This window comes from Drosophila pseudoobscura, chromosome 2 (assembly GCF_009870125.1).
Source record: "Drosophila pseudoobscura strain MV-25-SWS-2005 chromosome 2, UCI_Dpse_MV25, whole genome shotgun sequence".
Lineage (NCBI taxonomy): Eukaryota > Metazoa > Arthropoda > Insecta > Diptera > Drosophilidae > Drosophila > Drosophila pseudoobscura.
In genome coordinates this window covers 6,039,691-6,062,340 of record NC_046679.1, presented here as the reverse complement: position 1 = coordinate 6,062,340, position 22,650 = coordinate 6,039,691, and the positions used below count along the sequence as shown (strand labels likewise).

Here is a 22,650-nt window from a genome sequence, read left to right as displayed (position 1 = left end):
CGCCCCAAAAACAAATATTACCCATACGTATGTACAATTTGTCGGTATTTGGTTTTGCTTGCAGCTAATTAATGAGCCAGCACGAGTGAATGATGATCGCCACATCCGAGCGCGGCATGCAACATTTCCGAGACGCGTCCGCATCTCCATCTGAATCGCAGCAAATGGAAATGGAAATGAAAATGCTAATGGCCAGTGTGTTAGCCCTATGCAAAGTGTGATACCAAGTCTCGTGCAACAACAGCAGCAGCAGCAGCGGGCGATTGTTTCGCTAACATGTTAAAAATTAGCGTTCATTGGATTGGGCATAATTGAATTGCATTTTATCGCTAATTTGAGCAGAAATTTAACGCTACAGACAAATCCCAAGGCAAAAACAGTAAAATAGTGAGATAAAGATTTGCAACTGCCAGTGCATTCCGCAAGTGTTAATCCACGGGCAGACATTGAGGATGGTCACCTGCAAAGTGGACTCCCAATCCGCAGTGGCCATACCCAAAATGAGTTCCGTGCGGGCGCGTGGCAAACCAGCGACCGGCAGCAGCAACAGCAACAGCAACTCTTCCGGCTTTCGGCTCTTGGACGGCGACCAGCTCGAAAACAATTCGAGTGTCAGTCGAAATTCGATATACAAACTGAAGATCGATCTAATGTTTGACGATTCCAGGTGAGTCCCCATTAGATGGGGTGAAAATTAATTAAGATCAAAAATATCAATCATATCTGATGGATTTCCAGTAGGTGTGTCCACTCATTAGCTTCGCTCTCGATATCATATCCACATATTAATTTCTTTTCGAGCTTAACACTTTCGTTCTCGAAACCACAGAAGCGAGATACAGATACATAAACGAGACACAGATACAGATACAGAAATAGAGAGAGACTGATTTTGGGAAGACCAATGAATGTTTCTTTTACCGTTTTGCATTTCCATAAGCAACAAAAAAGCACAGTTAGTTCAGAAAAATTAAAAACGATATTGTCTGTGAGAGAAAGAGCTGCAACCAAAAGCTGTGTAGAAAGAGAGGGGCAAGAACGACAGAGGGAGATGGAAAAATAGAATAATTTGAGTCTTTGGTCACATCGGATCGGATCGGCACTTGCTCTATGCTTAAATATTCCACCGCTGACACACATTCGCGGAGCGAACTGCTTAATTGATTGAAAAAGAAAACCACGACTCTTCTCCAGAGGCCAGCATTCTCCACTCCACTCCACTCATCTTCATTCCCATTCAAAACTCTCGGCTGCCGACGCTGCGACGTTCTATGGAAATGACCATTTCCGATTTTGTGTCAGTTAGCGGTAAACAGAATCTGGTATTGGGAACACCTTAAGCTGCATTCGGCAGGGGGCACGGGGGGTCCATTGGACCTGGACCTGGACCTGGCCATTGCCAGTACATCTCCACTAGAGCTCCCTGGACCATTGTCTGTGTGGATGGGATGGCGATGGCGCCACCAGGATGTGGCCCATCGAATGCCAACTCTACGAGTTCACACACAAGCAGACAGTCTCCAATCACTAGTCCGAGTCTAATATGCTAATCTATGGTTAGTTTGCGTTAATCAGTCAAACTTTCACAAAAAATGTAACCGTTTTGTCACACAGCAGAGAGTGGCCCCGAAAGAGTTGTTGGCTTGCAAATAACCATTAAAAATGTTGATGGTGGCCATTAAATGCAACAATTTAAACTATTTTAAATAGATGAAACTTTACATTGTGTGGATCGTTATGGACCCCTCCAGCAAGAACTTTCTATACCAAACTCTATACCTGTTTCTATGATCCAATTCTGATAATTTGTTATCCCGCCCGCCCATTACGTAGATCAATGCGAAGCAGCCGCCTCGACGATCCCCGGGGATCGCATCGCACGCGCTCCATCATCATGTATGGGCGTAGTGAGTTGGCCAGCACCTCGGGGGCCAAGAGCAGCTTTCTGCAGGAGTCCAGCGAGTCGGCCAAGGTGCTGGCCGAGGCGGCCAAGAAGGATGTGCAGCGGATCAGCAACAGTGTGCAGGCCCAGATCGAGCAGCTCTTCACGGACGTGGCCAAGGACGCCACCAGCAGCTTCGATGTCACCTGCCTGGGCTCCCTGCCGCTAAAAGACAAGGTGACGAGTCTCCAGGGACTGCAGGAGCCCCTGAGGCAACTGTACCTCAGTGAGGTTACCAAGAAGGTGAGTAAATGGTTCAAGCAAAAAGGCATTCTGGAATCTCAATTGGGGCTATGGTATATCCTGCAGAGGCTCAGCTCGGGATCGTTGGACATTTGTGCCACAGGATTGCGGGTGAAGATCAGCTCTGTGCCAATCCCAAAAGGAGGCAGCGGCCCGGACGAGAGTGAGGCCCACATCACTCCATTTCACAACATTGCCGTGTGGTCGGCGGTGAAGTTTGTTATCTCCGCCGACGATGGCGGAGCCGCCTTCCTGCCACTGATCACCGATCCCGAAAATATAGACAAGACTGCCCTGTTTCAGCCTCTAAGGTGAGTCTCAGGTGGTCTCGAAGCTTGAAGCCAGGTCCGTAATCAAACTCCAATCCTGTAATCCACAGTTCAAGTGAGCAAATGGCTGTGGAGCACAGCATACACGTCCATGCGCCGATCTTTGCGGTAGTCATGCGTTCCGCCAGCTCCCCCAAGATCCTCGAGTGCCACGGCTTCATCTGCAAGAGCACCGAGGACGCCATCGTGATAGCGGCCACCCTCTACCAGAGCCTGATGGCCCACGTCAGCACCAGCTCGCACCGCAGCACGAAACGTCGGACGCCGCGCCAGCAGAACGGAGTCAGCTGCATCAGCATCGCCAGCAGCTCGGCCATGACCAGCTCCAACTACCTGTCCCGCTCCCAGATCACGCCCAGTGCCAGTGGGCGACGCAGTTCCTTTCGCGCGGGTACCGGAGTATCCGGCACGCCTTCCCGCTCCGTCCGCAAGAAGAGGGTCTCCAGCAGCTCGCTCAGCTCCAACAGTAACGTCATCAACGAGGCCGCCGAGGTGGAAACGTCCACGGAGGAGCGCAAGCGCAAGTCCCACAAGTCCAAGCGCGCCCCTCCAGTGCCCACAACGGTGCCCGGTTCCGGATACAAAGGAAGCCCTTCGCGCAATGGCAGCATTATCTGCAGCAACGGACACGTGAACCGCCTGCACCAGCATGGCCATCACAGCAAAAAGCCAGTGGCATCCGGAGCATCCAGTGGCGCCTACAAGGGTGCGGATCTGGTGGGGGCTGTTGGTTCAGGCGGTGGCGGCGGCGAGGCGGCCAGCGGGGACATTCTGACGCGCGTGGCCATACCAAGATCCGGCAGCTTCTTGAACACCGGAGGTCTGACCCGCTACAAGTCGAGAGCGGCACGCCGTCACTCGGGAAAGTTGGGCGGCGGTGGCGGAGGAGGGTGAGTATTATCACCAAGCTCTTGGGGCCAGGAAGGCCACGCAGCTGGACTGCGGAGTGCGCTCCTGGCCTGGGTGCTGGTGGTAGATTGATTGCATTTTGGGTGAGAAGGTTTGGTTTGGTTGATTGGCATCGTTTGAATTGTGCTTCTAGTTCCCCACTTGGTTTCAGCGAGCTGTTCAATGAATTTCGTCTGCACGAGAACCTCCACTCCCTGGACGACATTCTGTATGCCATTATCGATGCCGACGGCATGTCCTTCAACGACCTAAAGCCCATCTACAAGGAGTTCCTGCTCAAGCTGGCCGTCACTCTTACCCAGGACGAGCTCTTTCAGCGCTCCAAGAACATCATGCGCCGCCAGAAGAAGAAAAAGCAGAAGCGCAAGGCCAGCGTCAATGGGTCACAGGTGAGCGGAAAGACGACGTCTATAGTATTGCGTGGAAAAATTCAATGCAAATGTAATCTCTTCCATCCGCAGAAGAAGTCGAAGAGCAGCTTCTTCGGCACAAAGAGCCTGAAGAAAATGTTCCAGCTTGGACAGTTCCGATCGTGCCGCGCCAAGTTGGAGAAGTCGAGCCCACGACCCAAGGAGGCGGCCACCCTCGACAGCCAGGGCAAGCGCAAGATTAGTGCCCCCATCATTATCGGACCCCCCATCAGCCACGTCCAGCAACAGCAGCAGCATCAACGGAATCGGGCGGCCACCAGTGGCTCAGATGTATCCGTGGTGCGGAATGAGCACGCCCTGCAGGGACTCAACAGGAACAGCAGCAGCGGGTAGGTTCTAAGGGGAAAATTCTGTCCACTGTTTTGCCTAATACTCCCATTCATTGTGCAGATACGTCTCCTGCTCCGAGTGCAGCTACGACTCCGAGTCTTGCACCTGCGCCTCGGCCGATCGCTGCTACTGCAGCCTGCGCACAGAGCACCTGAACCACAAGCTGCGGCAGAAGAACGAGCGCACTATGGCCATGGCCAACTCGAGGAAACCCTCGGGGCCTGTCAGCCCTGTGGTCAATGCCGGAACAGCAGCCAGCAACCGCCACTCGCTGATCTCGTGCAAGTCGGATGACAAGTGCTACTGCTCCATGGTCGAAGAGGAGCCGGCCAGCACTCTGGAGCACGACTCGGCAAACTCCCGCTCGGAGACGACCACCTCGTGCGACTCCGACAGCTGCATCAGTGCCAGCAAGTGCTACTGCAAGCGCACCCATCGCCGGCAGCGGGCCTTGGCAGCGGCAGCCATCAGCGAGGACTCCCTTTCCCAGCAGCGCAAGGCTCCCAGGCCGGGTGGGGGGGTGGCTCGGAAGGGTAAGCCCTCCGAGAAGCTGGGCCTGGACTACGAGCTCTTCAGCATCAGCGGCAACAGCAAGCCCGTCCAGCCGCACGAGGCGCTGAGCGTGAAGAAGAGCGTAGAGGCAGCTGCCGTCTTTGCGGACATGAAGCTCAGCCAGACGACGGACATCAAGAGCCTGTGCCCGCCCATGCAGATCCAGAAAGCGATGCGGACCGCCAACGGCAGTTGCCGTTCATATGCCTCCTCCCGGAAGTCGTCTTACCGGGCGCGCGAATCCTTTAGCACGGACCGGGTGGGTGCCAATGGTCTTTCGATGGCCATGCCCCTGGGACCTGGTAGCGTGGGAGCTGCGCAGAAGGCGTGCAGCGCCGACAATCTGCTGATCAATATCAAGGCCATTGAGAAGGCGGCCTCCATCCGGAGCAACGTCAGCCGGAGCCGCATGGGCAGCTACCAGTCGATGCGGGCTGTGAGCGCCTCTCTCGAGGACTCGTTGGGGTATTTGCCATAGATGTTGAATCTAATACTCTCGAACCCGTGTTAATTATGATGTACATTGTACATAGCACATAAGCATACACATAAAACATACAAATACCATACATACTAATACTCGATCTGCATAAACAAATACTCGTACTCCAGCATACGGCTTATGTTTCCCAAGACAATTACTCGCATCGCCGAAGCATCGTTTAATTATCTTGCGAAACGTAATCTATTTCTAGCCTTAAGTTCCTACTAATAGAACATCAAGTGTGAATTTATCTGTAAGATCTAAATCGTAGAATACGATGTGCAATATAAAGACCATTCGAAGGGGACGTGAGTCCCACTTAATCAACACAGTGCAATATTTATAAAGATTTCTAAGAATATATTGAAAATAAAAACTATTTTATATATACTATTTCCGTCGATCTATGCATAAACACTTACAGGGAAAGCCCGTTGGGCGAAACCACCACATCCATTCACTATTATGTCCCAGGGGGGAGAAACACAGAGATTGAGATAGCTCTGGCTGTAGAGTCATCACTGTAAATATAACTTGTCGATGTATTATGCTCCGTCATTCTATTTTGACCACGGGATATGGTCAGAGACAGCTTATCAGAACCGGAGGGTCAGGGTCAGGGTCAAACAGCCAGAAGCGAAAGCCCGCAAACGGGCACGTTTGGGATCGAACAGATGTTAGACGAGCCGAAGCTTTGCCTCTCAATTGCCACACGACAAAGCGGGTCGAGGAGTGATTAGATTACGGATGAGTACGAGGGTGCTACTGCCAACGTCGACGCTTAGATGACATGCCAGCTGTTGGCGGCAGGCTATTGGCAGGCCCTTCCCTCGGCTATCCAGAGCGGAAGCTTACGTGGAGAGTGCGGACGAGACGAAATTTATTTCATTGAGATCTGCCGACCAGTGCTGACCGCCAGAGATGACCACCTCCGCCGATAGTGTTTTCGTTGCCCGCTCGGATGGTATTTCCGCCGAAGGAGTTAGGGATCAGTATGCCGATGGCAAGGCGGCCAAGGTATGGGAGATCTTCATCGGAGACAAGAACTCGCGTACGGACAACTACAAGAACTTCCTGATCGATATGCTGCGGCAGAAGGGATGCAAGCGTGTCCTGGACGTGGCCTGTGGTACCGGGTAAGTGGACTGCACAGCCATCCCATCCCCATTCCTATCTTAGCTTTCGTTTCTTTACCATTCGCCCAGTGTGGACTCGCTAATGTTGGTGGAAGAGGGCTTCGAGGTGGTGTCCGTTGATGCCTCCGACAAAATGCTGAAATACGCTCTCAAGGAGCGCTGGAACCGCCGCAAGGAAGCCGCCTTTGAAAACTGGGGTATGTCTGGGACTGCTTTATTAATATTCCCTGATTGGCCTGGTTTCTGACTGCCCCTTCCCAAAACCATTTGCAGTTATCGAAGAGGCCAACTGGCTGACACTGTACGACGACATCCAGGACCAAATAAAGGATGGCTTCGACGCCGTCATCTGCCTGGGCAACTCCTTTGCCCACTTGATGGACGGCTTTGGGGATCAGCGAGAGCACAAGCAGGCGATCGGCAACTTTGAGAAGTGCCTTAAGCCAGGCGGTGTCCTGCTGATCGATCATCGCAACTACGACAACATCTTGGAGACAGGATCCACTCCCGCCAAGAGCATCTACTATAACGTGAGTTCAAAAACCAGCACAGATCTGCCAGATCATCATAGTGCCAATTAAAAACTATTAAATGACACATTCATTTGAAAACAGAGAAAAATTGTTCGTCATCCTCAATAGTTTCATTGATTACGATGTCTGCTGATCTTATTTTGTGTTATATTACGTGGAATCAAAATCAATTTCATCGCTCATTCATCTCCCATTAATACATCATCATTCGCGACTTCATTATCAGTCCCATACCCTGACAACTGATAGGCAGACGTTGAAATCTATTAATTTAATCGCCTTTCGGAATGACTTGCAGACGAGCCACACGGCGGACATCAAAACCTCCGTCCTGTTCTACTGCGGTAAGCCATCTCTGGTGTCCATGGATTACCTGATCGCTGGCAACAAGCTGACCAGCGAGTTCCGCCTCTCCTACTATCCCCACGAGCTGAAGCGCTTCCAGGAGATCCTCAGTGAGATCTTCTCGGCCAAGGCCAAGCACCAGCTGTACGGAGACTTCAAGGAGATGAGCCAAGTGAAGAATCCAGCCTTCTACATACACTTAATTGAGAAGCCCAAGGTTTAGGTTTAAGCATTTAGTTTGTATTCACATAATTCCACAAACACACATCTAAATATAAAGTTCGTTCGATTTACATTTACACATGTATGTACATATAGTGTATGTGCGAATATGATTCCTGGTGGTATGCGATGCTTCGTTGTTAAGTTTCTATATCAGTATGCAGTATCTGCCCACTATGGAGGCGAAGCAGAGAGTCACCATGGCAGCCTCAATCAGGAAGGGAAATCGCGATTTGACGAAGTTAAACATCCCCGTATAGATGTTGGAAAGGGTTGACAGTAAGGTCGATGTCATTTCTGCTTCTCGGACAGCACCGATTCGATCGATTCGAAGTATTCTCTGCTAAAGTTCGTTTCTGACTGAAGCCCGATAGATGAATGCCCAACTGAAACGCAAAAGAAATGGAAAGGCGCAAAGTAAAATATCATTAGCCTTGCAAATGATTTTCATTACGTTTGCTTTCGAGGGAAGGCGATCGAAGTGCGAGTCATGTCTACATTCCAGCCAATGAATGTATCTATTCAGACGCTACTCATTAATAAATGGACAGGGATATCAGTGCTTAGAACTAGAACACAATGTAGCACAAATTATTCGAACAGTATGTTATTTATTAATTAATACGTTTCAGTTCCTCTACAAAATCACATAAATGTGTTATCAAAAATGAGCTGAACTAACTTATACGCCAACAATCTTGTTTATACGCTTTGCATCGGTTATTTGCCGTTCAATCTCTCCAGCCAGTTGGGTCAGGATTTCAGTTATGGTGCGGTGCTGTTTCTCTGGCAACTCGTAGACATCTTTCTTCAGTTCTTCTTGGCTGTTGGCGATGTGATAGCGCTGTTTGTTCAACGTCTTCTTAGCTTTATCCAGTTCGGCAGCCATACTCTTTGTGGTTTTGTGAATTCGTTCTACCTCTTGGGAAAACTCGCGCTCGGCCACGACACTGTTGGGCAGAGCGTTGTTGGCCTTTTGCATCAGACTGTGGCACTTGCGCACCAGCAATTCCTGGTTGTCGCTGATTTCCTCAAAACGCTCGGCCAGCTTGTGGGCCCCTTCGCTTATTATCTCACGCTCATGCTCCAGGTCCTGGATTTCGCGCAGTTGTTGCTCCTTTTTCAGTAAGATTTGATTGATATGCTTCGCAAACTCGGCACGGACGAGGACGTGGCGCTTGAGGTACTGTTCGCGCAACACTTCAATGGCCTGGTTTAGTAGTTCGTATCCCTCGTGAGGGGACGCCGAGGACATCTTGTTGGCGAGAATAGGTTGGTTGACATTGCGCTGCAATAAAGTTTTAATTTTGTCAAGGAATGAAGGTCCAGACTCTTGCGGATCCACATCGCAGGCTCTAAGCATCCTTTCACTGGGAGCAACCAACAGCTGGGCATCGATGACCAGCTTTAGGCTGATCACTGTACGGTTGCCTAACAGAAGCACCACACCAGCAGGCAGTTGTAGTTGGGCAATGCCGCAGACAGCATTGATTTGCTCGGCGGAGTCAATTTTTGTGCACAGGATGTACTCGGCCTTGGATGATGCCGCCAATTCCAGTCTATCCTCCTCCGACTCACTGTCCAGATAGCGCTGCAGTTCAGAGATGAAGTTGACAGTGACTACGTGTAAACCAGCATTGTGATAGGCAAAGTAGCGCAGCTCGTTGATAATATCTCTTTTCAAGTATACGGGACAGTTGTACGTGTCCTTTGGTCCAGTATTTGATGCGCCAGAAAGACCCAACTCGAGCTCGACCGTTTCAAGGACATGTATGACAAACTCAGCGGGCTCTATGAGAATAAAGTCATCTACTTCGTTGAAGGAATGCTCGGTGGCCTCGGCATCCATTAGGAGTGCATGGTGGAGCTTTCCATTCGACTCGGCAATGACTATAGTGGGAGGCAGCGAGGGAATGATCATGATCGAGCAAGACTCTAGCCCGTAGTTATCCATTTTCTGAGGTGTTATGGTTATGGGTCCCTGGAGACGGGTAATATCCGAGTCCAGGCTAGTAAGCACAATGTAGATGTTTCCATTCTCTCGCAGCACAACAATAGGCCATTCAATCTTTTCCTGCTTTGCGGGTTTCCCTCCCAGCGTTTTGTTCCGTTGGTTAAGAGTCGTCTCGTTGGCAGCACATCGCGTCTTTTTAGCTGGAGCAATATCAAAGTCAACGGCCACTTCCCCGAAGTCCGTAAGCGAAGTATTGGCTCCATTTTTCATGGTAAGAGGACCAACTTGCCACACGTGTCGCAGTTTCGAGTGATTGTACATTCGGATAGTGTTGTTGTTCAGCAGCACCAGGAGAGTCGAGTCCGATACTGAGTTTGGATGCCAGCGCACTTGCCGCACCTCCAGATGGTTGTTGTTCTGGAACAAAAGAGAATCCAGACAGTATGTGCGACATGTGATTTGTTTCTTTCCATCCATGAAGTAGCCATCTAGACCCCAGCGGCGGGGTAGCTCCAAAATGCAAACACCACGTGGTCCACTAAGCGCCACCAAGGAGCACTCATTTGATACTGTAACACGATCTACGTCCAGAATTATCGGGATCGAAGGTACGAGCGTCTGATAATTCACTTTTGCATCCTGCTCCGCCACTGTCAGCGGTGACCGCCAATTCATTACAAGCAAGCAGCACTCGTTCGCATCCCATGCAAATAGCAAATCGTCGCTGCAGTCCAACAGATTTTGTGTTCTCTGCACAATGGGCAGGCCATTGCATATTTTTTCAAATAATTTAGTTTTACTTAATTCAAAACAATCTAGCGACATGGTTGACATGATATACGGCCTGACACTAAAAATATACCGAAATATACTGCCTCATTTTTAAAATATACCGTAACTTCTAATATACATATCCCTTGTTTTTGATATTCCGTCGAATATTACTAGCTATATAGAACCCTCAGCACTGCCCACATAATTTTATACGATTGATGAATCAATTTTCTACTTAACTGGCTTAATTTTAACACTTTCTTTTATTGAATTTCTATATAACGGTAAAATGAAATTTAATAGATTGATGAAATTGACAAAATATGGTTGACATGATATACGGTCTGACACTAAAAATATACCGAAATATACTGCCTCATTTTTCAAATATACCGTAAATATACTGCCGAACTCTACTTCTAATATACATATTCCTTGTTTTTGATATTCCGTCGAATATTACTAGCTATATAGAACCCTCACGCCTGCCCACATAATTTTATACGATTGATGAATCCGTTTTCTACTTAACTGGCTTAATTTTAACACTTGCTTTTATTGAATTTCTATATAACGCAATTCTATATAAAATGCAATTTAATAGATTAATTAAATTGACAAAATATACCAATATATACCGATATATCGTTTATATTGACCTCAAAAAATACCGAAAAGTATTAAAAATACCGTAAGTATTTTGTATATCGACAAAATATACAAAAAAGATCATAAAATCGGTCATTGAATTCAAAAATATACAGAATTCGCTAGATAATTCACTGGGTCACTGGGTTTTTCCAGGAGGAATCCAACTGTAAAACTCAAAAGATGCAAGCTAAAAATTATAATGAAAATGTTTCAATTGTGTCGGGATCAGAACGGAATAGGACTGCTTTATACCCTGCTAATTTTATAATTAATTAATAAGGTTCATTATTTTCTCTTTTAAAACCCGTGTGCAGTTTTTGTGTAACTGGTGAAATTAAAGAAATTTCTTCAATGCCCATTTTCTGGTTCTTAGATTATAGATTCGATTTAATTTGCGAGCTTTGTACCTTGCTTTGACTTTAGCTTTTGGGGCATGCCGCCTTTTTTATTAGCTTATATTAATTTCACATTGCTTTAACCTTACATATTCCAATATTGGCAGACTGTTCATATTCTTTTTTGGATTTCCAATTTTGGAACTGCTTTAAGTTTCATGGTTATATCTTCAACATAATAAAGATCTTCAAACTTAAAGCTGGTCTTAAACCTATAGTTTCTCAACAGTTTGGCCAATGTGACTTTGGCTGATATCAGAGCATATCTCCAGCCTAAAACCAAACGAATATACATAATTGATAAAAATTAATTGCGAAAAGTAATGTCTGCCAAAATCTTACCAATGCAATTCCGAATACCCTTTGTGAAGGGTATAAAGGCGTATGGGTGCTTGTCCCGAGTATTGTGAGGCAAGAAATTGTCGGGATTGAAGGATTCAGCCTCGGGTCCCCATATCTTCTTGCTTCGGTGCATGTGGAACATGTTGATAGCGATCTGCACTCCTTTGGGAACCACAATGCCATTCGTCAGTGTTAAATCCTGAGACGTTTGCCGCGATACAACTGGAACGGGCGGTATAACTCGCATTGACTCATTTAGAACCAGATCCAGGTACACCATTTGCTGGGTGTCTTCATAAGAGACCTCAAAGTCACCGCTATTGGGAAAGAGACTTTTGATTTCCTCAAACGCCCTCTCCTGGTACTGAGGAAACATGGCCAGCAGCATAAGGACATAATATACAGTATTGGCGGTCGTCTCAAAAGCGCCAAACACAATTATATTGGACTCGTCCTCAACATTTTTCCAGTCGAACACACCGCGCCTTAGTAGGTCTGTTGCCAGGTTGAGGAAAATGTTCTTATCCTTTGACTTGATGGAGTCCTCCGTGTCCTCAGACAATCTTTTTTGAATTAGCTGAAATGACGATTCAAGTTATGGTATATTTACTGAAATTTTCCCCATTATTCGCACCTTCCTTATAAACGCCCGGATCTCCGTCTTGGCTCGATAATAGTTGGCCTCCTTTCCCGACAGTTGGCGAGCCCAACGACTGTTCAGCCATGGCGAGAAGCACATATCTGTCATGGTTTCTAGACAACTGTTAATGCATAGCAGCACATCCCCGACCGCCCCGGACTCACCATTGATAGCGCTCCATAAGGGAGTTGCTCATGAAGTTCTCCTCACTTTTCACATCGCACCCCATTGTGGTCTCTGTACTTGAATACAATATATGTATGTGTAAGAAGGAGAATGTCTATCTTTACCGGCACTTTTACTACTCTACTCACGAGTTGCAATGCCCAAGGTCAAACTCTGCAGTAGCGGAATCAAATCCTTCTCACCGCCGCCCGGCAATGCGTCCAGCTGGCTGAGTAGCTGCGCCGTCTCTTTGTTGAAAATGGGCAGAAAACTGAGCAACACCTTGTGGCCGAATGCCGGATTCAGCAGCTTGCGATGAACACTCCAGCGAGGATCTAGACGAAGACCACATTGAAGTAACTCTGAGCAACACTTAGGCTCCGCATCCACGCACCCTTTAAACTGAATAGTCCCACGCCAGCTCCATCGTCCACGGCCTTGTAGATGATGCCCTTGTTCACGCAGTGAGGCGAGGTCAGGATGTCCTGCACCACTTGCGGCTCACTAACGATCATGAACGGAATTGGTCCCAGCCACGAGAAAATTGTTGGGCCATGCTTTGCCATATATATCCCAAATTCATTCAGTATATCTGTCATTGATACAAAATTAGTTCCTCTGATCGATCAGTGACAAATGTAAGTCCTTGAGTACCTTCCCTGCGCATCAATTTGTGCGCCATTCCCAATAATGGGTATCCGATTGGGCCGGGAATCTTAAGGGTAAGTAAGTAAAATCTACGCCGACTCCACAGAAAATAAATCCACAGGACGAATAATAATCCGCACCACAGTGTCCACGTTAGCATGTTTTATCCTTAGGAACGCACTATCCACTCAAAGCACTTATTGCCAAATATTTCAAATAATATTGATGAAATTTTCGACCGATCACTGTGAAGTCCGACAACAATTTGATTAACCAATTTTGAGGCAATTGAGTTTTTATATGCCGGACGCGACTACTTTTTTGGGACGCCTTCGATCCGTGTGTATTGTCGTAGTGCTCTATGGTGGCCAGGTGACTCCCAGAGTAAATATCGAAAGAAAGCAGCCGATCCACAATTCCAATCGCAGTGCGAGCAAAGCTCCAATGAACCGCACATAGCAAGCCATTTTTAATAGGGCTTATCATGGAAGCCGCGCATACAAATAGCTATAATTTTAACTAATGGCTAGCAGTGACACGCCAAACACTTTGGGAATACGAATAGATCGATCCCCCATTCAAGCAATAACAAAACGTCATCGATTGGTCAATGGGCGTTCGGATCGGTGATAATTATTGCGTTGCAAAAACCACCAAAAATTCTGTATAGCTGACTTTTGTTGGTATCGTGATACAAATCAAACCTTGCGTGAAGAGTAGCGCCCAGAAGCGAATGACATGACATACATAATTAGTATATACTCAGTAATTAATAGAAATATTTCATTAAAAAAAAGTTATAATTCGTAGAGTAACCTCTTATTATAGTTTGTAAAGAGATGCGGCATTGTGGACCCTGTAATAAATCCGGTTCTAAGAAATCTTTCGCCAAAAGGTTCTGAGATTTTACTACACAAAAAGTTACACAAATGTTTAAATTAGCTTCTGATAAATTACTCATAGAGGCAGTGGTATATTATTTCTTTTTATTTATATTTATATTTCTTATAATAGTTCTAGCAGGTTCCAATAGTAAGAGTTCGTTTCTTCTTCTTACTCATAATTACTCAAGTTCTCTTTTGGATTTGCAGCTTTGGCACCGTTTTGAGTTTTATGGTTACATCTTCAATAAAAACAAGATCTTCAAACTTAAAGCTGGTCTTATAGCTGAAGTTCCTCAACAGTTTCGCCAATATGACTTTCACTGAGATCGAAGCATATCTCCAGCCTAAAACCAAACGTAAATACCTGATGACACATTGATTGCAAAAAGAAATGTCTGCTAACGTCTTACCTATACAATTCCGAATACCCTTTGTGAAAGGTATAAAGGCATATGGGTGCTTCTCGCCCCCAGTATGGTGCGCAAGGAAATTGTCTGGATTAAAGGTTTCCGCTTCCGGTCCCCAGATCTTCTTACTGCGGTGCATATGGAAGATATCAATCATGATCTGCACTCCTTTGGGAATCACAGTCCCACTCGACAGAGTCAGATCGCCTGACGTTTGCCGCGATACAAGTGGAATTGGCGGAATTACTCGCATTGACTCATTTATAACTAGATCCAGGTACACCATCTGCTGAGTGTCTTCATATGTTACCTCGAAATCCCCGCTATCGGGGAAGAGACTTTTGATTTCTTCAAACACTTTCTCCTGGTATTGGGGGAACATGGCCAGCAACATGAGAACGTAGTACACGGTTTTAGCGGTTGTCTCAAAAGCACCAAACACAACTTGGTTGGACTCATCCTCTACATTTGTCAAGTCGAATACACCACGCTTAAGAAGGTCCGTTGTTACGTGGAGAAAAATGTTCTTATCCTTCGACTTAATGGAATCCTCCGTGTCCTCAGACAATCTTTTTTGAATAAGCTGAGATGCAGAGATACGTTATTATAAATTTAATGAAAAACACTTCATTACTCAGACCTTCTTTAAGAACGCCCGGATCTCCGTCTTGGACCGATGGTAGTTTTTCTCCCTGCCCGTTAGCTGGCGGACCCACTTGAAGTGGAGCCATGGCGAGATGCACATATCTGTGATGGTTTCCAGACAACTGTTAATGCATAGCAGCGGATTCCTGACCATATCTGACTCACCAGTGATAGCTCTCCACGATGGAGTTGAAGTTCGCCTCACTTTTCACATCCAATCCCATTGTGGTTTCTGTGGAAATTTAACATCTAACATCTAATTAAAATCTAACAAGGGAGCTTTTGACACTTACGAGTTGTTATGCCCATCGTAAAGTTTTGCAGAAGCGGAATCAAATTGTACTCCCCCTTGCTCGGCAAATCATCAAACTGGCTGAGTAGCTGTCCCGTCTCTTTGTTGAAAATGGGAAGAAAACTGAGCAATACCTTGTGGCTGAATGCCGGATTCAGTAGCTTGCGATGAACACTCCAGCGGGGATCTAGACGAAGATCACATTGAAGTAACTCCGAGCAACACTTAGGCTCCGCATCCACGCACCCTTTAAGCTAAATAGTCCTACGCCCATTCCATCGTCTACGGCCCTGTAAATGATGCCTTTGTTGACGCAGTGCGGCGAGGTCAGGATGTCCTGCACCACTTGCGGGTCACTAGCGATCACAAAGGGAATAGGGCCCAGCCATGACATTATTGTTGGGCCATGCTTTGCCAGATAAATTCCAAATTCATTCAGAATATCTGCCATTAATACAAAATTATTTCCTTTGATCGATCAAATGCAAATGTAAATCCTTGAGTACCTTCCCTGTGGATCAATTTGTGCGCCATTCCCAAAAATGGGTATCCGATTGGTCCGGGAATCTTGAGGGTGAGTAGATAAAATCGGCGCCGACTCCACAGAAAATAAATCCACAGGACGAATAATAGTCCGCACCATAGTGACCATGTCAACATGCTATATCCTTTTGAATGCTATATCCACTAAAATCACTTATTTACTCGCGTTTAGTCCGCCTTATTTTGACCCGAACGCTGCGAAGTTCACCAACAATTTGACTATTCAAATGAAAGCCCGTCGAGTTTTTATAGGCTGAGAGTTATGGCTATTTTTGGAAGCGGTCGATCTGTGTGCACAAGTATTGACACGCTTATTTTTCTCCATTAGGGCCATGTGATGCCCGGCGCAAAAGTTGAAAGAAGCCCAAGCGAAGCAAAGTTCGTAACAAATGTTGTTATCTTTTTTTTTTATCAGAATAACCCATCATTCAAGTTTATGGAGAGATTCCGAATTCCGGAATATGCTTAGTTCCGCTTCGTAAGAAATATCAAGCAAATATCTGCGTCATCTTCGTCTTTTGGTAGATTGGTAATGTATCTATGTAAGTTATGTATGTGTGTATTCGTATTATTTTGATTCTCATTTGATTTAATTATGATGCACACGATAAATAGTATTTTCTAGCTTTGAATCTTTAGCATGATCTTTATAAGCAAATAAGGTCTACTCTATCTACTACAAGCTCGGGTAATAAAAGCAATCAATTCCACTGCCAAAGATTCGAAGTACTCGCCGTGAGCAATGATAACTTTTACATTCGGAATGCCAATGTGTGTAGTCTCTATCATAGCTGAGATCAATGACCGGGCATCAGTTCTCAACAAATTTTGGGGTCACACCTATTAATCATCTTGACATATGTACATCTTCTTGTACAACCCAAAGTTTTTGGCCGTGGTCGTGGATAACAAAAGTGAAAACTGGTTGGCGCCGAGAGTAATCTCTGGGAATCTTTTTCACGTAATGAAAGTTTACATATCTTGTCAACAGAACAATTAAATTGAAGCCCACAAAAACGAATAACACACATTTACGAGCATAAAGTAGTTATAGTTTTAGTTATAGTTATTACAAAATTTAAATCTTGGAAAGTGTGGATTCTTCATTGAAAGCACATAATAAAGTAAATAAAAATGCAAAGCTTTAAAGTGTAGGTATGTGCATATGTACCCATGGACATGTACTGTCTATCACAGATCATTATAACATCATATTATTTTAGAGGGCTTGTTTGTTTAGTTAGTAATTTATTAATTACTATTATTAAGACTGGGCCTTACGTTTCATATGAGTGTCTATAAAACACTCAACAACTCGAACATGAATCCCATTCTGGAATAAATTCGAACATGGGTCGACAACAGCCAGTCGCATATCAAGTAATCATCCTGCTGATATTCGTGAGCTATTCAGAGGAAGTTCAATACGAATTCGTCTCGGATAATGAAGATGTAATGAGTGATTGCCAGGATAAGCCTAAGGGAGCTCTCGGTTTCGATTCCTTGTTCGATATGTCCGAACTAACCTTAAATATGAGTGATGACGGAGTACAAATACAAGGAAATGTAACTTCTATTTGGGATGTCAAACCAACGGACCGCATACAGGTAATATAAGTTGATTCAACAATTTACAATCAAATAAAAATAAAGGTACCCTAAATTTTAGGGTTCTTTCAGCGTCCTCTATTTTGACCGCGGTAGTTGGCAGCCAACCATACTCAACATAGTTACGAAGGAATTCTGCGATGTAATGTACGACGAGAGACAATTCTGGTACAAGTTCTGGACCAAACACGTAATAAATTCAAAAGACGTAAAGGATAAGTGCTTGAATGTGCCTGGGGTATGTACATATGCATATAAATGCTGTTCTTAATCCCATTTTCTTGCAGACGAAATTAGTAATGGAGACATTTCTTACAACAGCTGTGTTTGGGTTCGATGTACCACTAAAAGAAGGGCGCCACAAGTTTAAGATGGATTTCCGTGCATTCGACGAGAATAATGTACAGCGTGAAAATAGCATTTGTTTTGAAATGACGGGCGAGTTTTATAAGATTTAAATCAAACTATAAAATAATATAGTGCCCCTGTGCACACGCTTGCTTGATTTCATGATAGTATCAAAAGCAACAAAAATACCCTCGATGGGCCACGATTTATCAAGAATTTACACGAAAAAAGTATTTGGCCCCCATATGCTTTTGTAGTATAAAATATCGGGAATAAAATATCATGACCACGACACTCCAAAACTTTTTTTCTTGTATTGGAGTAATTACAAGGACACTGGATCATGGAGTACTTTAACAAAATATGTATTAAACTAATGCTATATTTTTATTAGTCCAAATACTAATTAAGACGGCAATAAATGGCTATAAACGCATTATGAATTTAATCTGTGTGTGATGAAGAGCACAGTGGGTGAAACGGACAATCTACACAAATTCCGCTACATGGCAACTACACCGAAGTACAGTAAAGTGACGACAAAGAGTCGTGACCAATAGATGTCTCTACTTGTTCGACATTTGTATAAGTAAAAAGCGTGTAAAAATAGACTGGCCAAATAATATTTTAATAAATATTAATTAACAATAGTAAATTATTAAATAAATGGTTGGTGCGCTTCTTGTTTTATAAATAGGGTCAATGCTCCTGGAAAATAAATTCCATTTGCTCGCCAATTAAAGAGAATGACGGTGACGGTCGAGTGATTTTGCTTACCCAATGCATGGTAGCTATTTTTGAGTTACTACTTCAAGTATTCCTGAGCAACAATTCAGTTAATTGCACAGCTCATAATGGTAATGCTAATTGATTTCAAAAATAGTCCCAAATTATCTCCTATCCAAGCCGTTCAATTCAGTTTATTATCGAAGATCCATCACCCCAATGTAGGCAAAAAAAAAAAGAGCAATCAATCAAATTCTATCGATCTCTGCATAGCGCGCCCATAATATCGTAAATCGGAACACTCAGTGCAAATTATGAAGATAAAAAATATGAAATTGGTGAATTTTCGATTTGAGCTATGAGCTGGAATGTTGATGCGAGGCATCAAGATGTAAATTATGTCAATTTTATTGACAAAAGAAAACAAATAAATGCCCTGCAGCTTGGAATGTTTTTTAGTCGTATGTATCGGGGGGCTCAGGGAGTAGTTCTCCGAGGGCATCGGAGAGGTCAATAAACCACCGAAAAGATGAATATCAACTCCCCATTAAAGTTGAATGGGAGCGAGGGCTCTGATCCCCACTTGACTTGAGTAGCCGAAGTCGAAGCCCCTTTCCCAGGGCCTGATAGCGCTTCATTATGACACAATTATGTCAAATTATTCGGATGCCACTTCAGATAGCCCTCCTTGGATATGGCCCCTCGATTCCGACACTTGCAAGTGGTCGCTTTCGCCAGAAATCAATTCAATTATGGCTCAACTCTATTCTCACAGGGATTACGAGTACTCGGTCGGTCAGGCATCCTTCTGTATCCGCAACAATGCCTTGATTAATTCCACACGAATAACTTTGAAGAGCTGCTGATGATTAGCACGCGGCGCTAAACTGGGACTGCGACTGGGACTGGGACTGGGGCTGTGGCTGCTGGTGCTGGTGGCGCTGCCATTTGCATACATATGTATGTATTCGTAGTACAGTGTTACCGGTGCCAGATCTCCGTCCCCTATAGCGACAGCATAAAAACTAAACCCGAAGGTGGGACCACCCACATGGCCGTCTGTGCTTTTATTGCTCACAAAGAGTAGCATAAACAAATTCCGCTTCTAACGGAGGCGGCTCGACATCGACATCCACATTAGCGTCGACAGCGGGATCGGGATCGGGATCGGTGGCCACAAAGTCAACGCCACCGCACACCTGATAGGGATGTGGGCATGAGCACATGGGTGGATGATGGACTTCGAGCCGAGGAGTGCGAGTACTCGTGCAGCAGTACATTAAATGAATGCTCTCCTCCCCCCCCTGGGGCAGCATTGTTTGTTGTTGCCTGGCGTTTTGCTTATTTGAAGTACGGTTTGAGTTATTTGCGTCAGTTGTGTGGTCTTCCAGACCCAGTCACAGTCCCAGTCCCAGTCGCCAGTTGGCTCCGTGCCTCTCCATTCGTGCCACTCAGACAGAGCGCCCCGGCGTGGCGATTATCAAATTTGTTACCAAACAGTGGTCCACTAATGTGTCGCAAATGTCCCGGGGCGCAAATCAAAATAAACCACTTGGAGGACCGCCACACAAAACCTCTGTCTAGACGGATCCTGTGGGCAGATGATTCCAATTAGACACCTTGACCACACACCGCACAAGACCAGGACTCACTGGTCTGTCTGCCACAGGGCCACTTGAGTAGGCAGACACGGCCACGTTCTCACATATTTCACTGCGGCTCGGCGTGTCCTGCCGACATCCTCAAGTGCGTCGTGTCCCGTGTCCCGTCTGGCCAGGAGCGCCGACAAGTAGCTCAGGACAGGCGTGATGTTTAAACAAAGCCACACGCATGATTACATGATCATGATCGAGGCAACGGCTCCGCCGGTTTCCGATTGCATGTGAATTCCGCCGCCCCTGAAGGTCGCAGACAGACTCGTATGGCAGGGTATACGGATGCGAGATGCGAGGGCACAGAACTGAGGCAAGATCCATACTTTTAAGCTCTTAAGTACAAACGATTCACTTTGGCCAATGTGCGCTTTTCAATTCGATTTCTTTTTTGATATTTCCATAGATAGATTCGGCACAGATATGGGATTTTTCAATTATTATTGGGGCCTGGGGCTGGGCAAGACAAGTACGCGTATTATTAATGTAATAGCGGCTAATTGCGCATTCTCGGCCATTGCCTGTGTGCCCCAACGACCAGCGCCAAAGGCAAATTAGAACGAAACACTTCAGGCAGCGACTTAAAAGCTTTGATTTTGATGGAACACTTGGGGATCGGCGAGGAATTTATGTCTGCATTCGAGATCATTGCAACGATTGCCGGGGCAATGGGCATTGTCCAAAGTGGGAGCCGCCACCGAGCCAAGCAGATTAGAAAATTTGCAATAACTTCATCCACTTGAGGCCCCCAGACACCACAACCGATGCCGCTCAAGGTTTTGGCCCGGACACCCATTCGAAATTTACCGCAGCAAAGCTGTTGCATTTATTTTGGCCAGGCCGAGACAATAAACAAAGTACATACTGCATACATATCTGCCTCGGCCCAGAGGCAACAAATAGAGGCAATCTAAATACGATTACGATACGATGCTGTACGATGTACGGCCCAATCCCGATGATATCTCGCGCCCCGCATCAAGAACAATAAAAACACATTGGCAAAATATGACAAAGCAAACAACAATACGTCGACGAATGGCTGCCAAATTGAATGATCGATGCCCGCAGCACAGGGCGATGGTGCGGCACGGCATGGGATCCTCATTCGGATCCAAATCGAAGTCCGTGCCGAGCGTCACAGTCCCCAGAGCGGCGGCAAATCAAAATTCCTGCGCGAATATAAAATTTAATTGCCTACAAATTGGCGCGATGAGTTTTATTGCCATTTAAAAAAATACATACATTTATTCTCGTATGTACTCGTCTGCGTTTACATGGGAAGTACGAGCAATGAATGGGGAATGTCGGTGTTTAGGGCCCCCATTTTACTAGGGGGTGCCCGCGTGGGTGGCAGCCAGGAAACAAATATTTGATTTAGTCAAAAGTCCATGATTTATTTACGATTTCCTACCGACAATCGCACTGGGGGGAAGTACGATATAAACTCGAATAGGAAAGTTTTGAAATGGGCAAAAACAGAAATATAAGCACATCAATCCCGGCAATAATGGTCCAAGTTTCCGCAGATATCACTTGTTTGAATCAATTTTTAAGGACCAGACCATGCTGAAAAATGTAACACGATGGGATTGAAGAACAAGCTCGAGATAAAGGATCAGTGGTTTCCTGTAAACACTCAATATCCATCGCATTTTTGATTATGATTTACATGATTTGGATTATATCTACATCCCTGTAAGATATTCAGATATCAGATCTCAGTGAGTTGATTAGGCAGTTTTGCTTTGTCTATCGTTGTCTTCGATCGGTACCTGGATGGATACGGATGTGTGTAATACCCGGAAGAAAGCGTTTCCGACCACAAAAAGTATATATATTCTTGACCAGCATCAATAGCCAAGTCGATATAGTAATGTCTGACTTGATGTAAGCCTAGATCTGAGAAGTAGAGCAACCTAATTTTGTATTCAGGCTCCTGAAGAGTGTGATATCACAGTGTTACAAGTGTATTTACTTATTTATACTAACAGAGTATTGGGTATTAAATATTCCCGCCCGTTTCTTACATGACTTATATTCTTAGAGTTGACATCACTTTAAGAGATCTGTTATTTATTGTTTGGTGTAGATCAATAGCCAGTAAGTTCCCTCAATTATTGTAATTGTAATAATCCAAACATTATAATATTATGAGGCCAATATAAAACGATATATTGAATGATGCAATCTACTGATAGTGCCATATCCAGGAATACTCAACACAAGGCTTTTCATTGCCATATGGGCTTTTCCCCAAAGTACTGTACGAACGCTTGATCTGCACTTTATGGCTTTTTATATACGTACGTACGAGTATGTGGGAGTATTTTTGCAATAATGACCACAACACTTAAGCTTTGGCACTTGAAGTTCTACTTAAGTATTTAATGAATCGAAATGTGTATCTGTCAGGCGTACAGTATTCTACTTATGGCGCCTGAGAGCCACGCCAAGTGCTCTTTGGGAATGAAGCAAAAATGCAAAAGACTTTAGCCGAAAAAAACAGCTTTCTCATCA

The 22,650-nt window shown here is 45.3% G+C and overlaps 7 protein-coding genes across 12 annotated transcripts; 3 read left to right on the top strand and 4 right to left on the bottom strand.

Moving 5' to 3' along the window:
- Positions 1–365: 365 nt before the first annotated feature.
- Positions 366–5,613, top strand: LOC4800873 (uncharacterized). 3 transcript variants are annotated; one of them, XM_033376491.1, is made up of 7 exons: positions 366–667; positions 1,834–2,185; positions 2,252–2,496; positions 2,565–3,404; positions 3,575–3,812; positions 3,885–4,183; positions 4,245–5,613. In XM_033376491.1, the coding sequence occupies exons 1-7, from the start codon at positions 453–455 to the stop codon at positions 5,212–5,214; spliced, it is 3,159 nt and encodes a 1,052-aa protein (XP_033232382.1). In that variant the 5' UTR covers positions 366–452; the 3' UTR covers positions 5,215–5,613. The 3 variants fall into 3 exon arrangements, with proteins under 3 accessions (XP_033232382.1, XP_001358070.4, XP_015038519.2); XM_001358033.5 differs by having other exon boundaries at positions 3,557–3,812; XM_015183033.2 differs by having other exon boundaries at positions 3,515–3,812.
- A 485-nt stretch (positions 5,614–6,098) lies between these two features.
- Positions 6,099–7,533, top strand: Gnmt (Glycine N-methyltransferase). Its single transcript, XM_001358032.4, has 4 exons — positions 6,099–6,356; positions 6,426–6,553; positions 6,630–6,886; positions 7,188–7,533. The coding sequence occupies exons 1-4, from the start codon at positions 6,142–6,144 to the stop codon at positions 7,455–7,457; spliced, it is 870 nt and encodes a 289-aa protein (XP_001358069.1). The 5' UTR covers positions 6,099–6,141; the 3' UTR covers positions 7,458–7,533.
- LOC117184667 (uncharacterized) lies at positions 7,458–7,839 on the bottom strand. Its single transcript, XM_033383267.1, has one exon. The coding sequence runs from the start codon at positions 7,749–7,751 to the stop codon at positions 7,605–7,607; it is 147 nt and encodes a 48-aa protein (XP_033239158.1). The 5' UTR covers positions 7,752–7,839; the 3' UTR covers positions 7,458–7,604.
- Positions 7,840–8,047: 208 nt separating this feature from the next.
- On the bottom strand, positions 8,048–10,271 carry mbo (Nuclear pore complex protein Nup88). Its single transcript, XM_001358031.5, has one exon. It carries the CDS (start codon positions 10,242–10,244, stop codon positions 8,139–8,141), a length of 2,106 nt encoding a protein of 701 aa, XP_001358068.3. The 5' UTR covers positions 10,245–10,271; the 3' UTR covers positions 8,048–8,138.
- A 957-nt stretch (positions 10,272–11,228) lies between these two features.
- LOC6896948 (probable cytochrome P450 313a4) lies at positions 11,229–13,355 on the bottom strand. Of its 3 annotated transcripts, XM_002137097.3 has the most exons (7): positions 13,032–13,355; positions 12,772–12,969; positions 12,527–12,712; positions 12,377–12,449; positions 12,207–12,333; positions 11,573–12,149; positions 11,229–11,503 (listed from the first exon to the last, which is right to left on the bottom strand). In XM_002137097.3, exons 1-7 carry the CDS (start codon positions 13,183–13,185, stop codon positions 11,343–11,345), a joined length of 1,476 nt encoding a protein of 491 aa, XP_002137133.2. In that variant the 5' UTR covers positions 13,186–13,355; the 3' UTR covers positions 11,229–11,342. The 3 variants fall into 3 exon arrangements, with proteins under 3 accessions (XP_002137133.2, XP_015038873.2, XP_033232538.1); XM_015183387.2 differs by lacking the exons at positions 12,527–12,712; positions 12,772–12,969; positions 13,032–13,355 and having other exon boundaries at positions 11,230–11,503; positions 12,207–12,313; XM_033376647.1 differs by lacking the exons at positions 12,527–12,712; positions 12,772–12,969; positions 13,032–13,355 and having other exon boundaries at positions 11,230–11,503; positions 12,207–12,325; positions 12,377–12,427.
- A 671-nt stretch (positions 13,356–14,026) lies between these two features.
- On the bottom strand, positions 14,027–16,035 carry LOC4800870 (probable cytochrome P450 313a4). Of its 2 annotated transcripts, XM_001358030.4 has the most exons (7): positions 15,760–16,035; positions 15,500–15,697; positions 15,255–15,440; positions 15,127–15,193; positions 14,957–15,083; positions 14,320–14,899; positions 14,027–14,253 (listed from the first exon to the last, which is right to left on the bottom strand). In XM_001358030.4, the coding sequence occupies exons 1-7, from the start codon at positions 15,911–15,913 to the stop codon at positions 14,093–14,095; spliced, it is 1,473 nt and encodes a 490-aa protein (XP_001358067.3). In that variant the 5' UTR covers positions 15,914–16,035; the 3' UTR covers positions 14,027–14,092. The 2 variants fall into 2 exon arrangements, with proteins under 2 accessions (XP_001358067.3, XP_033232654.1); XM_033376763.1 differs by lacking the exons at positions 15,255–15,440; positions 15,500–15,697; positions 15,760–16,035 and having other exon boundaries at positions 14,957–15,063.
- Positions 16,036–17,118: 1,083 nt separating this feature from the next.
- On the top strand, positions 17,119–18,046 carry LOC4800868 (uncharacterized). Its single transcript, XM_001358029.4, has 3 exons — positions 17,119–17,404; positions 17,466–17,642; positions 17,692–18,046. The coding sequence occupies exons 1-3, from the start codon at positions 17,147–17,149 to the stop codon at positions 17,860–17,862; spliced, it is 606 nt and encodes a 201-aa protein (XP_001358066.3). The 5' UTR covers positions 17,119–17,146; the 3' UTR covers positions 17,863–18,046.
- The last annotated feature ends 4,604 nt before the right edge of the window (positions 18,047–22,650 follow it).